This window comes from Lissotriton vulgaris, chromosome 6, assembly GCF_964263255.1.
Source record: "Lissotriton vulgaris chromosome 6, aLisVul1.2, whole genome shotgun sequence".
NCBI lineage: Eukaryota > Metazoa > Chordata > Amphibia > Caudata > Salamandridae > Lissotriton > Lissotriton vulgaris.
The window spans coordinates 1,358,388,104-1,358,402,265 of NC_141694.1; the positions used below are offsets into that span (position 1 = coordinate 1,358,388,104).

At 47.8% G+C, this 14,162-nt stretch overlaps 1 protein-coding gene across 1 annotated transcript in view; it reads left to right on the plus strand.

Annotated features, from left to right (window-relative positions):
• LOC147708877 (uncharacterized) overlaps window positions 1-14,162 on the plus strand; it is a 255,951-nt gene that overhangs the window by 196,757 nt on the left and 45,032 nt on the right. The window contains exons 17-18 of the mRNA XM_086925794.1: window positions 249-273; window positions 1,257-1,334. Coding sequence (XP_086781920.1) covers window positions 249-273; window positions 1,257-1,334 — 103 coding nt within the window. The remainder of the gene's footprint in view (window positions 1-248; window positions 274-1,256; window positions 1,335-14,162) is intronic.

The window sequence follows — 14,162 nt, forward strand, 5'->3', positions numbered from 1 at the left end:
CTGTTTGGTGTTTTGCTGTTTCGCTAAATATCCTTTGCAGCAGTGAAAGTTTGAGTTTAGTTTTTAATTATTAGGATCATTATTTGCCTCAAATCATAATGGAACATACCGTTAGAGGTTCTGCTAATGAGTACACGTAATACTACAAGATATTTGAATACACTTTTTTACTGTACATTTCTATTCTTTTTTCAGAGACTTTAATATTGCCGGTGCTTTGGGTGGGAATAAACACACAGAAGGAGGAGGTGCACACATGTCGATGGGTGCAGGGTATGTATATCATTATTTAATGCTAAACAGCCTATTCACAGGGAAATACATTTACCAAATCTAGAACAAACATTTCACAATATCCTCCTCAGGCGCTATTGTTCATCTGTTACGATTGTTTCATTTCTACCGATATCAGAAGTAACTCAAGGAATATCTTGAACTTTCACAAAGACAGAACAAAGTTTCACTCAATATCGAAAAATTGTGTGGTGTGAGTTTTGAATGTCTTAGATGGTGGCTCCAACCTGGTGAGGCTCCAGCTGAGCCTGAAAACCCGACATTATCCTGACTCTATTGACACAGTCTGCTCGGTTCTCAAGTACGAGTGTGCAGAGGGTTCAATGAACCTCCCCAGCGGCTACTCATGCCTCTCTTGACACACAGACTTAGGGGCATATTTATGACCTAGTTTACGTTACGTTTGCACCACTAAATGTGGTGCACGTGCAGTGCAAACTTTGTGAGATTTATGAAACCATGCGAGGCCACTTTGTGTGGCCCTGAGTGGCTTTGTAAATCTGGATTGAAGCAGAGAGCAGCAGTTATCAAATCTGCATAAAAGAGTCTTGAAAATGAAGTATGTTGCTTTGCTTCATATTTTTCTTAGAGATAAAGGTAGAAACTTACATAGAGCTCTAAAAGTCTGTTTGGGTAGTGAGTGGGCACAGACGCATTTTTCTATTAGGTAGTTTGCTGATGTGGTTATATGTTAAGACTCTGGGGCTGTTTGGTGTTTTTCTGTTCACCTAAATATGCTTTGCTGCAGTAAATGTTTAGTTTAAGATTTTAGTTATTGGGTTCATTACAACTTTTCAAAATACAGTAAATTGGATCATGTCTCTAGTGTTTGCTAAACAGTAAACAATTATTTGCCTGAAATCATATTGGAACATACATTTAGAGGTTCCGCTAATGGGTACAAGTAAAACTGCAGGATATTGGAGAACACTTTATTACTATGCATTTTTATTCTTTTTCAGAGACTTTCAAATTGGGGGTGCTGTGGGTGAGAAAAAAGACATGGAAGGAAGAGGTGTACAGTTAATGATGGGTGCAGGGTATGTATATCATGATTTAATGCTAAACATGCTATTCACAGGGAAATACATTTACCAAATCTAGAACAAACATTTCACAATCTCCTCCTCTGGCGCTATTGTTACTCTGTTACGATTGTTCCAATTCCTCTGATATCAGAAGTCACTCAAGCAATAACTTTTACTTTCACAAAGACAGAACAAAGCTTCACTCAATAACAAAAATTGTGTGGGGTGTGGTTTGACTGCCTAAGTTGGCGGCCCCAACTTGGTGAGACTCCAGCTGAGCTCTGAAACACCTACATTATCCTGACCCTTTTGACACACAGTTTGCTCGGTTCTCGAGTACGAGTGTGCAGAGGGTTCAATGAACCTCCCCAGCGGCTACTCATGCCTCTCTTGACACACAGACTTGGGGGCATATTTATGACCTGGTTTGCGCCACGTTTGCATCACGCAACATGGTAGCCTGGCTGATGAGGGCTGTTAGCCCGAAACCGGTCCCAGGATGCTTGTTTCCATTCCAGGGAAGACTTGGCTTGGCAGTTCGGGTTTGACTGTTCCCATGAGGTACAGGGTCAAGACTGATTTGCATATAGCTGTGTCTGAACTTGGGTGGCGAAGTGAGCAAAAGAACGATGATGGATTCAACCCAGATCTGTGATTGGGGGTGAGTGTCTGAAAAGTCTCAGCGCTCCGTCTATCACCTCCTTGTGTTTGCTTTGTTTGCCCTAAGTTGGCAGGGTATGCCCATAGGTGGGTCCCTTGCTCACTTTTGACACTGGTTTCAGGCTAGCCTGGTTGATATGGGGTGTTACCCTGAAACCGGTCCCAAGATGCTTGTTTCTGGTCCAGGGAAGACATGGCTTCACAGTTCGGGCTGGACTGATCCCATGAGGCACAGGGTCAAGACTGATTTGCATATAGCTGTGTCTGAACTGGGGTGTCGAACTGAGCTAAAGAACGATGATGGATTCAACCCAGATCTGTGACTGGGGTGAGTGTCTGAAACGTTTCAGCACTCTGTCCATCCTCTCCTTGTGTTTGACATGTGCGTCGCAAACCTTAAGTGATATTTATGAAACCACATGTTAGAAATGGGATCCCTGGCTGGCCAGGCCTTGCGCTAAAAGCAGTCAGTGGCCACCACTCCAAGGTCAGGGCAAGGGAGTTACACCCCAAGATAACCCCTGCTCACCCTCTAGGTAACGTGGCGCGAGCAGCAAGGCTAAACTTGGAGGCTATGTAGGTTAAGTGTTTCCGCCCGCACCCAGCAACAACACCCAAGGCCCACCACAAAGGAAACTCCACACAAGGTTATATATAAAAATAGCCTTTGTATTATGCCAAAACACATTAAATAAGAACACACACTTTACAATGTGCAAACAGGCACGGCAGAATTTACAGGGGATATGTACAAGACAGGGCCACATGGACCACTGTCAGGAATCAGCACTTTTAGAACTTAGCACTAGGTAGAATTAGCACTTAGAACATAGAATATAAATCACTGTAGCACAAAATAGAACATAAAGCACACAACCAGTAATCACTGGTAACAGGTAAGTACCACCTACGTGACCCTATCCACCTTTGGAACAGGTCACGCAGGGAACCAGGACCTCACTAGCACCACCTGTACTAGGAGAAAAACAACCACCTAAGTATCACAATACCTGTAGGGGTATAAGCACATTACACATGATGCATCACAACACATTCAGAGGTGTAGGGAAGGAAAACACATGATGCAGAACCTACATTCAGCGGTGTGAGAACAAGGCACATGATGCATAAAAACACATTCAGAGGTGCAGCACAGGAGAACATATGATGCATAAACAACACATTCAGAGGTGCAGCACAGGAGAACACATGATGCATAAACAACACATTCAGAGGTGTAGAGAAACACAATGGCGCCAAACTCACATAAGTCACCACCTGTGACAGTCCTTAGGCCAACTGGCCTTGTTGGGGCTAGGACGCCCTGTGTCCCAATGTCAGGGGGGCCTAAACGTGGCAGCTGCCCACTAAGTGCTGGGCAGCTGTGGGACAATGGTGGGGGACAACGTTGGAGCCTCCCAGGCTCTGAACAACAGAATGGCCCCCTGAGCCTCTCTGGGCTCGAGCATACAACAATGGGGGCTGTGAGCCTCTCTCGGCTCTAACAAAGAATTCCCCAGGCCGTGGGAGTCCCCCTCCTGGGGACCCGAAATACACGTATGCCCCAGGAGCCCTCTCAGGGCTCTAATTAACCAAAATGGGCCGCCTTCATCCTCTGGGGCTGCACACACAATGCCCTCATGGGGCTCTGGACAAAGAGCCTGTACCCTTCTGGAGCCCCTCGTTGGCTTGAGAACCACCTCCCATTTGTGGAGCCTCGGGGCTTGAGAATAGCTGGCGGGGGGGCGGCCCGCTGCCTTCCGGGGCCGCTCTCGCACGCAGGATACTGCCCCCTCCTACTGTAGAGTCCCTCTCGGGGGACTCTGACTTAAGTAAGGCCCCACGGCCCTTCCGACACGACGGCCCCTTCCTCTGGAGGGAGGGGCGGGCACCGGCAATGTGCCCCGACGCCCCCCCTCTCCTTCTTGGGTGCACTCACCGGTCTCGCGGCAGCTGGCTGGAGAGCTCCCGCTCCTAGTGACTCTCCTCGGTCGCGGTCTCCTCCCGCTCAACTTGCTTCCTTGGGCGTGGACTCGGCTTGGCTTCCCCAGACCGGGGGAAACGGGGGAAGGAGTCGGCCGGTCTTCTCTTCTCCGGTGCAGGAGCGCGGGGTGGGATCCCGTCTGCTTCCTGTCGTCCCGCCAAAGCTTGCCTGACTTCCAGGTCAGACCTCGGGCCGGCAGCCAATCGCAGCGCGGCCCGTGGGATGACGTGTATGACGTCACAGGGTTTTCCCGGGCCGGCTGGCAGTGATAATTTCGCGGGGCAATGCCGGGTGGGCACCGGCTTGTTTAAAATAAGCAATAAATCGAGGTGGGCACTCGATATGAGGCCAAACCAACGGCACCAGGTCCCTGGCGGAGTGGGCACCTGTCAGGGGTGCAAAAATCGGCAAAAAGCGGCGTGGGCAGCCTCGAAAGGGAAAGGAAACCGCTCCCAGCGTTCAAGGACAATTTACAGCGCTCCCAGGCGCTAGAGGTCCATAAGTCCAGGACCAGGTTCCTTAGGAAGGAGATAGCAAAGAGGGGGGGGGGGCAAGGCTGGGCCCAGAGCCAGCTCACTGGGACTCCAGGCAGAGAGGCAATCAAAGTGGCGGTCCTCCTGCCCAGCAACAGCAGCAGCCCCCTCAGGATCCTGGAAGAGAACAAATTGTAAGGGGACACAGCCCCTACTCATACTGTAAATTCCTTTGTCGGAGGTGCAGGGTGGGGCGAAACCGTCGCAGCTGGTTTTGGAGCACCCTTTCTATTCACTAGGGAGGCTAGGGTCATTAGATGCACCACAGGGGGCGGAGCCAGCATTGAGTGGGGAAAGCCCAGCCCTATTCAGGACCCAAGTGCACTCCTCCCCAGCCATCAGCATGCTAATCTCCACACTCACCACCGGGCAGACCCATCCAGACTCCTGGAGCCAGGCTCACCAGCCAGCCCCAGCCAATCACACGCCAGACACATTTTAATCTAATATGCCAACTCCTAGAAGTGGCACTTCCACACAAGACATAATCATGCCACATACATAATTGCGAAGCATTCAATCTCACGAGTTCGCTCATACCAAACTCGAGCCGGCACACCTCACGCATCAGAAACTACTAGGGACACAGACATTCCCCATGCATTCCTATGGGAGGGCAGTCCAACCTTACTCCACGCACTCAGAGTGCGCACGTACTTTCCACTGCTACACAGTGAAAGTGCGCAGAAACCAAAAATCACTACCTCCAATTCACATCCACAAAGCAAAAAGTTTAGGGGTGAACCTGCCAGAAGGGCCAAGTCCAACACCACACAAGGCCACTTTGTGTGGCCCGAGTGTCTTTATAAATCTGGAGTGAAGCAGAGAGCAGCAGTTATCAAATCTGCACAAAATAGTTTTGAAAATGAAGTATGTTGCGTCGCTTGGTATTTTTCTTAGAGAGTGGAGGTAGAAGACATTGATTAAGCGTGGGCGGAAAATCCGTTCCGCTCGCGGATTTTGCGGATTTTCGGGAAATCCGCAATCCGCGAGATTTGCGGATTTCCCGCAAAATCCGCAAATTCGCACGCAGCGGATTTTTTTGGCGGCGCGCGGCGTTGGTGATACAATTTTTGCGGCGCGCGGCGTTTATCATCGTTTGCCGAGTTGTTTTTTTCGATAGTTTGCGAGTGCTGCGCCATTTTGGATCTTGCTGTGTGATCCCGCGGGAATTGGCGAGCGCGATTACGTCATCGCGGCTTGCCAGCGATAGTTTGTCAACGCGAGTACGGCGAGATCACGTCTCGCGGTACTTCGCAATTGCGAGATTTGAGATGCGGCGAGCGAAAATATAAATTTGCAATTCTGCACAAGAAATCCACCAGCAAGCAGCATAAACCTTCTAGAAATGATGATTTTTATGTGAATAACTCCTTAGTTTGACATTTGCCTGCACTTTTTTAGCGAGGAGTCCATTTTGGGGAGGGGGGCAGGGGGGTGGGAGGAAGGAAGTGCCCCATAGTCTTCAACTTCCTGTTCCTGTTCAGCAGGCTCCTCCCAGTGCTTTGTCCATCTCCTGGTCACTTTTCATTCGGATGTGGACCTGGAAGGATTACTTTTTGTGGATGCTGCTGGATCTTTGGATTTGAGGCCTTTTTGACTTTCTTTGGATCACTGTTGGATTAGAAATTTTACAAGTAAGTTTGTTTGGGGCATTACAGTTGCTGCAACTAAAATTTTGGGATTTTCGATTTTTGGGCTGTTTTGGGGCCTTTTCCCCAGGGGTACTCAGTGGTGGGTGGACTGTGGTTGTCTTGAACTTAAACATCATGGAGGCCATAGATGAATTGGGATTGTGCTGATTTTTCTGTGTTTTTCGATTTTTTTTCTTTGTAAAATTTTGTGTTTTTCGATTTTTGACCTGTTGTTGGGGCCTTGACCAGGGGTAGTGAGTGGTGCATGGGCCTAGTCTTTCTGTGGGCTGTCTTGAATTTAAACATCATGGAGGCCATGGATGGAATGGGATTGTGCTGATTTTGCAGTGTTTTTCGATTTTTGGGCCTGTACTTGTGGCCTTTTCACCAGGGGTATTTGAGTCTAGCATGGGCCTAGTCTTTCTGTGGGCTGTCTTGAATTTAAACATCATGGAGGCCATGGATGGAATAGGATTGTGCGGATTTTGCAGTGTTTTTCGATTTTTGGGCCTGTACTTGTGGCCTTTTCACCAGGGGTATTTGAGTCTAGCATGGGCCTAGTCTTTCTGTGGGTTGTCTTGAATTTAAACATCATGGAGGCCATGGATTGAATGGGATTGTGCTGATTTTGCAGTGTTTTTCGATTTTTGGGGGTGTTCATGGGGAGGGACATGCCATGTGGCTGGTGGCCATTTTGAGTGCAGCTACAGGCACTGGCCATGTGCTGGCAGGCAAGTGGCCATTTTGAATGCAGGCTTTGTTGTTAGGCCTCCAACCATTTTGCCTACTTTTCAACCTTTATTTATGCCCAGGGGTAGTGAGTCTTGCATGGGCCTAGTATTTCTGTGGGTTGTCTTGAATTTAAACATCATGGAGGCCATGGATTGAATGGGATTGTGCTGATTTTGCAGTGTTTTTCGATTTTTGGGCCTGTACTTGTGGCCTTTTCACCAGGGGTATTTCAGTCTAGCATGGGCCTAGTCTTTCTGTGGGCTGTCTTGAATTTAAACATCATGGAGGCCATGGATGGAATAGGATTGTGCTGATTTTGCAGTGTTTTTCGATTTTTGGGCCTGTACTTGTGGCCTTTTCACCAGGGGTATTTGAGTCTAGCATGGGCCTAGTCTTTCTGTGGGCTGTCTTGAATTTAAACATCATGGAGGCCATGGATGGAATAGGATTGTGCTGATTTTGCAGTGTTTTTCGATTTTTGGGCCTGTACTTGTGGCCTTTTCACCAGGGGTATTTGAGTCTAGCATGGGCCTAGTCTTTCTGTGGGCTGTCTTGAATTTAAACATCATGGAGGCCATGGATTGAATGGGATTGTGCTGATTTTGCAGTGTTTTTCGATTTTTGGGGGTGTTCATGGGGAGGGACATGCCATGTGGCTGGTGGCCATTTTGAGTGCAGCTACAGGCACTGGCCATGTGCTGGCAGGCAAGTGGCCATTTTGAATGCAGGCTTTGTTGTTAGGCCTCCAACCATTTTGCCTACTTTTCAACCTTTATTTATGCCCAGGGGTAGTGAGTCTTGCATGGGCCTAGTATTTCTGTGGGTTGTCTTGAATTTAAACATCATGGAGGCCATGGATTGAATGGGATTGTGCTGATTTTGCAGTGTTTTTCGATTTTTGGGCCTGTACTTGTGGCCTTTTCACCAGGGGTATTTCAGTCTAGCATGGGCCTAGTCTTTCTGTGGGCTGTCTTGAATTTAAACATCATGGAGGCCATGGATGGAATAGGATTGTGCTGATTTTGCAGTGTTTTTCGATTTTTGGGCCTGTACTTGTGGCCTTTTCACCAGGGGTATTTGAGTCTAGCATGGGCCTAGTCTTTCTGTGGGCTGTCTTGAATTTAAACATCATGGAGGCCATGGATGGAATAGGATTGTGCTGATTTTGCAGTGTTTTTCGATTTTTGGGCCTGTACTTGTGGCCTTTTCACCAGGGGTATTTGAGTCTAGCATGGGCCTAGTCTTTCTGTGGGCTGTCTTGAATTTAAACATCATGGAGGCCATGGATGGAATGGGATTGTGCTGATTTTGCAGTGTTTTTCGATTTTTGGGGGTGTTCATGGGGAGGGACATGCCATGTGGCTGGTGGCCATTTTGAGTGCAGCTACAGGCACTGGCCATGTGCTGGCAGGCAAGTGGCCATTTTGAATGCAGGCTTTGTTGTTAGGCCTCCAACCATTTTGCCTACTTTTCAACCTTTATTTATGCCCAGGGGTAGTGAGTCTTGCATGGGCCTAGTATTTCTGTGGGTTGTCTTGAATTTAAACATCATGGAGGCCATGGATTGAATGGGATTGTGCTGATTTTGCAGTGTTTTTCGATTTTTGGGCCTGTACTTGTGGCCTTTTCACCAGGGGTATTTCAGTCTAGCATGGGCCTAGTCTTTCTGTGGGCTGTCTTGAATTTAAACATCATGGAGGCCATGGATGGAATAGGATTGTGCTGATTTTGCAGTGTTTTTCGATTTTTGGGCCTGTACTTGTGGCCTTTTCACCAGGGGTATTTGAGTCTAGCATGGGCCTAGTCTTTCTGTGGGCTGTCTTGAATTTAAACATCATGGAGGCCATGGATGGAATAGGATTGTGCTGATTTTGCAGTGTTTTTCGATTTTTGGGCCTGTACTTGTGGCCTTTTCACCAGGGGTATTTGAGTCTAGCATGGGCCTAGTCTTTCTGTGGGTTGTCTTGAATTTAAACATCATGGAGGCCATGGATTGAATGGGATTGTGCTGATTTTGCAGTGTTTTTCGATTTTTGGGGGTGTTCATGGGGAGGGACATGCCATGTGGCTGGTGGCCATTTTGAGTGCAGCTACAGGCACTGGCCATGTGCTGGCAGGCAAGTGGCCATTTTGAATGCAGGCTTTGTTGTTAGGCCTCCAACCATTTTGCCTACTTTTCAACCTTTATTTATGCCCAGGGGTAGTGAGTCTTGCATGGGCCTAGTATTTCTGTGGGTTGTCTTGAATTTAAACATCATGGAGGCCATGGATTGAATGGGATTGTGCTGATTTTGCAGTGTTTTTCGATTTTTGGGCCTGTACTTGTGGCCTTTTCACCAGGGGTATTTCAGTCTAGCATGGGCCTAGTCTTTCTGTGGGCTGTCTTGAATTTAAACATCATGGAGGCCATGGATGGAATAGGATTGTGCTGATTTTGCAGTGTTTTTCGATTTTTGGGCCTGTACTTGTGGCCTTTTCACCAGGGGTATTTGAGTCTAGCATGGGCCTAGTCTTTCTGTGGGCTGTCTTGAATTTAAACATCATGGAGGCCATGGATGGAATAGGATTGTGCTGATTTTGCAGTGTTTTTCGATTTTTGGGCCTGTACTTGTGGCCTTTTCACCAGGGGTATTTGAGTCTAGCATGGGCCTAGTCTTTCTGTGGGCTGTCTTGAATTTAAACATCATGGAGGCCATGGATGGAATGGGATTGTGCTGATTTTGCAGTGTTTTTCGATTTTTGGGGGTGTTCATGGGGAGGGACATGCCATGTGGCTGGTGGCCATTTTGAGTGCAGCTACAGGCACTGGCCATGTGCTGGCAGGCAAGTGGCCATTTTGAATGCAGGCTTTGTTGTTAGGCCTCCAACCATTTTGCCTACTTTTCAACCTTTATTTATGCCCAGGGGTAGTGAGTCTTGCATGGGCCTAGTCTTTCTGTGGGTTGTCTTGAATTTAAACATTATGGAGGGCATGGATGGATTGGGATTGTGCTGATTTTGCAGTGTTTTTCGATTTTTTTGTGCTCTATAACTGAACTGATGTTCCTCTGTCTTCCATTTTTTTTAGGTGCACAAGACTCAAGAGAACCACCAGTGCCAGGAAGAAGTCCTGCAGCGGTGTGTGTGTGCAGCATAACGTCACGCGACGTCACGTCTGGCCTCAGACAACTCTACAATTCGTGCAACTGCGGCCTGCTGTCTGACCTGCTCTGAAGAAGATGGCCCCAAAGAAAGTTCTCCGTAGCTCCTCTAGCAAGAAAGTTGCTAGTAAGGAGCAGAAGAAGCAAGTTACCAAGGAGGCTGGTGTGCCACCCGCCACTTTTTTTGGGAGCAAAAAAAAAAGTACGCCTGCAGCAGCAGGATTTGCTGGGGACCAACCTGAGAGCAGCACCCCTGCTCCATTGGGTTCAGTGCCTCCACCACCACGCCAACTTAAGTCAAAGCCCTTGAGTGCTTCAGAGGCAGTCAGTGTACTTCTCCAATCACCATCGACCAGTGATGTTGGCTCATCGCAAGAAAGTAGCAGCAATGTCCCTGAATCAACACAGGTTGTTGTAACTCATCTGACAAGTGTTGAACAACCACAGCCGCAACAACAACACCATGTGCAAGTACACGCCCAAGTACATGTGGAAGGAGAGGCAGCAAAAGGAGATGCGCAAGCAAAGGTGCATGGACGTTCACAAGTGCCCACAATAGTTGTTCCTCCCGAAGTAGGGGCACATTTGGAAATCGACAATGAAGCTGAGGTATCATTGGAAGCCACTCCTCCTGATGATCATTCATTGTCTTCCACATCCCTAGCAAGGAAAAGATCAAGGGGGGTGTCTACATCTTCTTCAAGCCCACCTCGTTCTGGTGCAAGTGATCTGTCTTGGGAACCACAACTGCGGTCTGACAGTGAGGCAGAGGCACACCATGATCTGACACCGTTACCTAAGCGTAAAAGGAAGGTCGTCCAAAAACTCAAACCTATGGAGTGTGATGAGGCTCAACAAGAAGTGACAGATACTGCTGGTGATGAAGCCTCTCACGATGACGACGAGCCAGTCATCACAAAGGTCACTGCAGCCCCACCGGGCATGCAGCAAAGAGACATTTTGACCCTATCCCGAGAAGCTGCTGAGCGTGATGATGATGTCGGCGAGGAGGCAATGGAAATGGAATCATTAGATTTGGAGTTAAGTAGTACACCAAAACCTACCGCTTCCATATTTCTTCGCAAGAAGGTACCCACCTCGTCCTCGACCTCAATTCGTGGTGGTGAAAGTGCAAAACGTACTGAAGTTCGGCAATCCACATCCTCCACTTCATCTGTCATTAGCAGCAGGACCACCACCACCAGTATCGCCGCCTCCTCCGGCCCCCGAAGACATTTCAAGTCTCCAGTTTGGGACTTCTTTAGTGTTTGCCCAAAAAAGGAAAACGTAGCCATTTGTAGCCTTTGTAAGCTTCGATTTAGTCGTGGTAAGCTTGGTTCTAACTATGGTACCGGAGGCCAGAGAGGTCATCTTGAGAGAAGGCACGCTGTCGAATGGTTTCCGCACCTAGAGGCGGTCAAGAAAGCCGGAATTGCACGTAATGAAAACGTTGATTTGTCATCTGCTGATGACGAGGAGGTAGAAGAAGACGATTCAAACACTTCACTTACACCCAGTTCCCATGTCAGCAGCACACCCCATGGGAGCCACACTAAGAGTGTGGGAGAGAGTGAGACATCAATGCGGAAAAGTGCATCAGCGAGCGTAACTGGGTCGAAGAGATCATCATCATCCCGTAAATCATTGGTCCAGGGCAACATTAAAAAGATGTTGTTTACAGAAGCGCAATATGAACGCAACCACCCAATGACCCGTCTGTATAACACTAAGCTGGCTAAAATGCTAGCTCTGGACCTTCTCCCTTTTTCTTTTGTAGAAGGGGTTGGTTTTCTAGAATTAGTGACAGCGCTCTGCCCTAAATGGAAGGTTCCTAGCCGGTTCTATTTTGCCCGAGTTGCGGTTCCAGCACTACATGAAGATGTTCTGAAGGTGATTGGGGCAGCTTTGCAGAAGAGTGCTGTTCACACTATACATCTGACAACAGACATGTGGACCAGTGGCGCAGGCGCTGATTACATGTGCATCACTGCACACTGGGTCTCTTTTTCAGGGGCTAAAGCAAAGCTAAACTCAGGTGTTGACACTAACATTGTTTTTAAAGGTGCTCGGAAACATGCAACACTAGCCATGTTTGGTTTGGAGAAACGTCACACAGCAGAAAACATTTTGGATGTCTTTAACACAAAGGTCCTTAACTGTCTGTCCCCACTAAAACGCAAGGTTGGTTATGTTTCCACGGACAATGGCTCCAATATAGTTAAGGCCATGAGGGACGGTTACTATTTCAGAGTGCCGTGTTTGGCGCACTGTATAAACCTGGTTGTCCAAAAATTCTTGGGTAATAAACGCAGTGCAGCGTACAGTGTATTGGAGAACTGCCGAAAAATTTGCAAGCATTTCAGGCATTCTTTTAAGGCCCGCAAGCAGCTGAGGAGCATGCTATATCAATGTCAAATGCCAGTGAAAGCACTCATCCAGGAGGTGGTAACACGTTGGAACTCAACCTTCTACATGCTTGAGCGTCTGTATGAGCAGTATACGCAACTCGATCAATATTTCTTGAAAGAGGGTATAGAGGAGCTGAGGATGGGTGGGCCGCAATGGAACATAGTTGAAAGCCTAACACGCATGCTTCGTCCTTTTGAGGTCTTCACACGTGCAGTCAGCAAGGAGGACTCTAATTTGGGAAAAGCTATCCCATTGTTGTACATGCTGGAGGACCAACTGAAGGAGGTGTGTTCTGTGTTTCGAAAAGATGACAAAAAGAAAGACTCTTTGCTTCTGGCTGAGAAATTATTAGAGCTCCTACAAGGTGATGAACGTCTTCAAAAGATCCACTCAGAACAGCATTACATTTGTGCTACTATTCTGGATCCACGCTACAAAAAGGCGCTGGCAGGCAGAGCATTCTTTCCTTTTGCTGATGAAGATGTTACAAAGTACAAACGTTGGCTAGCCTTGTCAGCCAAGAAGTTTGAAACAGAACGGCTGGAAATTGAAGGAAATGGCAGTACATCAGCAGGCCATCCCCAGTCAAAACAATCCACTTCTGCACCTGTGGCTGTGGCACAAGTGACCTCTCAGCCGTTAAAGACACCGGCAACCGGATCATCTGCACGAAAGACAACAGAAACATTGGAGGCTGAAGAGGATTGGCTAGCTCTGCGTGGGTTTGGTTCTCAAAAGGTCAGAGGCACAGCAAGAGCTACGCAAAGTGGAGGAACCTTGGAGGAGGACCTTGAGTCGATGGTGAAGGACTATCTGAATGACTCCACAGAGGTCTATGTTAATTCTGACCCATTGGCGTATTGGCATGGGAAAAAAGAATTGTGGCCACAGCTCACCAACCTGGCTTTAAACTACTTGTCTTGCCCACTCGCAAGTGTGTCTTCTGAACGGGTTTTCAGTGCGGCTGGTGGGATTGTAACTCCCAAACGGAGCCGCCTCTCGCCCAAAAATGTGGAGAGGTTAACAATGATCAAGATGAATCAGCACCTCATGCCACCAGATATAAGAGTACGAGAGAGCGTGCCGGATGAAGAGGAGGTGGCCAGCACCATAGATGAGGGAATTTCTACTCTGTCAGGTGGCACTGACCTCACCCGGGCTGAATTCGCAGAGTATGATGACGAAGCCTTATTCTTATTCCTGGACCGTGATACCGACTTCGAGCCCTGAAAATGAGACAACGAATCAATAACTTTCTTTTTCATCCTTATTCACTTTTATTCCTGTGTGTCTGTCTTTCTTTGTTGTGCACAGTTAATATAATTCAAACTTTAATCAGATAATCACAAAAACAAGCCCATCAGCAGAACTGTCTTCACTTGTTTGCTAATTTATTTGAAGGTGCCGCAGTCTGCATTCCTCAGGTTCACAAGTTCAGAAGAACATGCTCCTCTATCCTCCTCCTCCAGACTCCTATTTCCATCAAAGCAGAGGGCTGGTTTACGCCCAATGAAGAAAGACTCAGCACTTGTGGGGGTGTTGTTCTACCTCTTTGCAGGTGAGTTGACGGGTCTGGGGCCATTGCTGGGAAGCACTAAAAGTGGTTTGTGCCAAATCCGAGGCGGAAAATTTTTTGTGTTTTTGATGACTTGCTTGCCTTTGAGGTGCTCTTAGGGGGGGTTCCGTCTGTTTGTGGGTGAGTTTCGTGGTCTGAGAGCATTGCTGGGACACTCTAATCTTGATTGCAT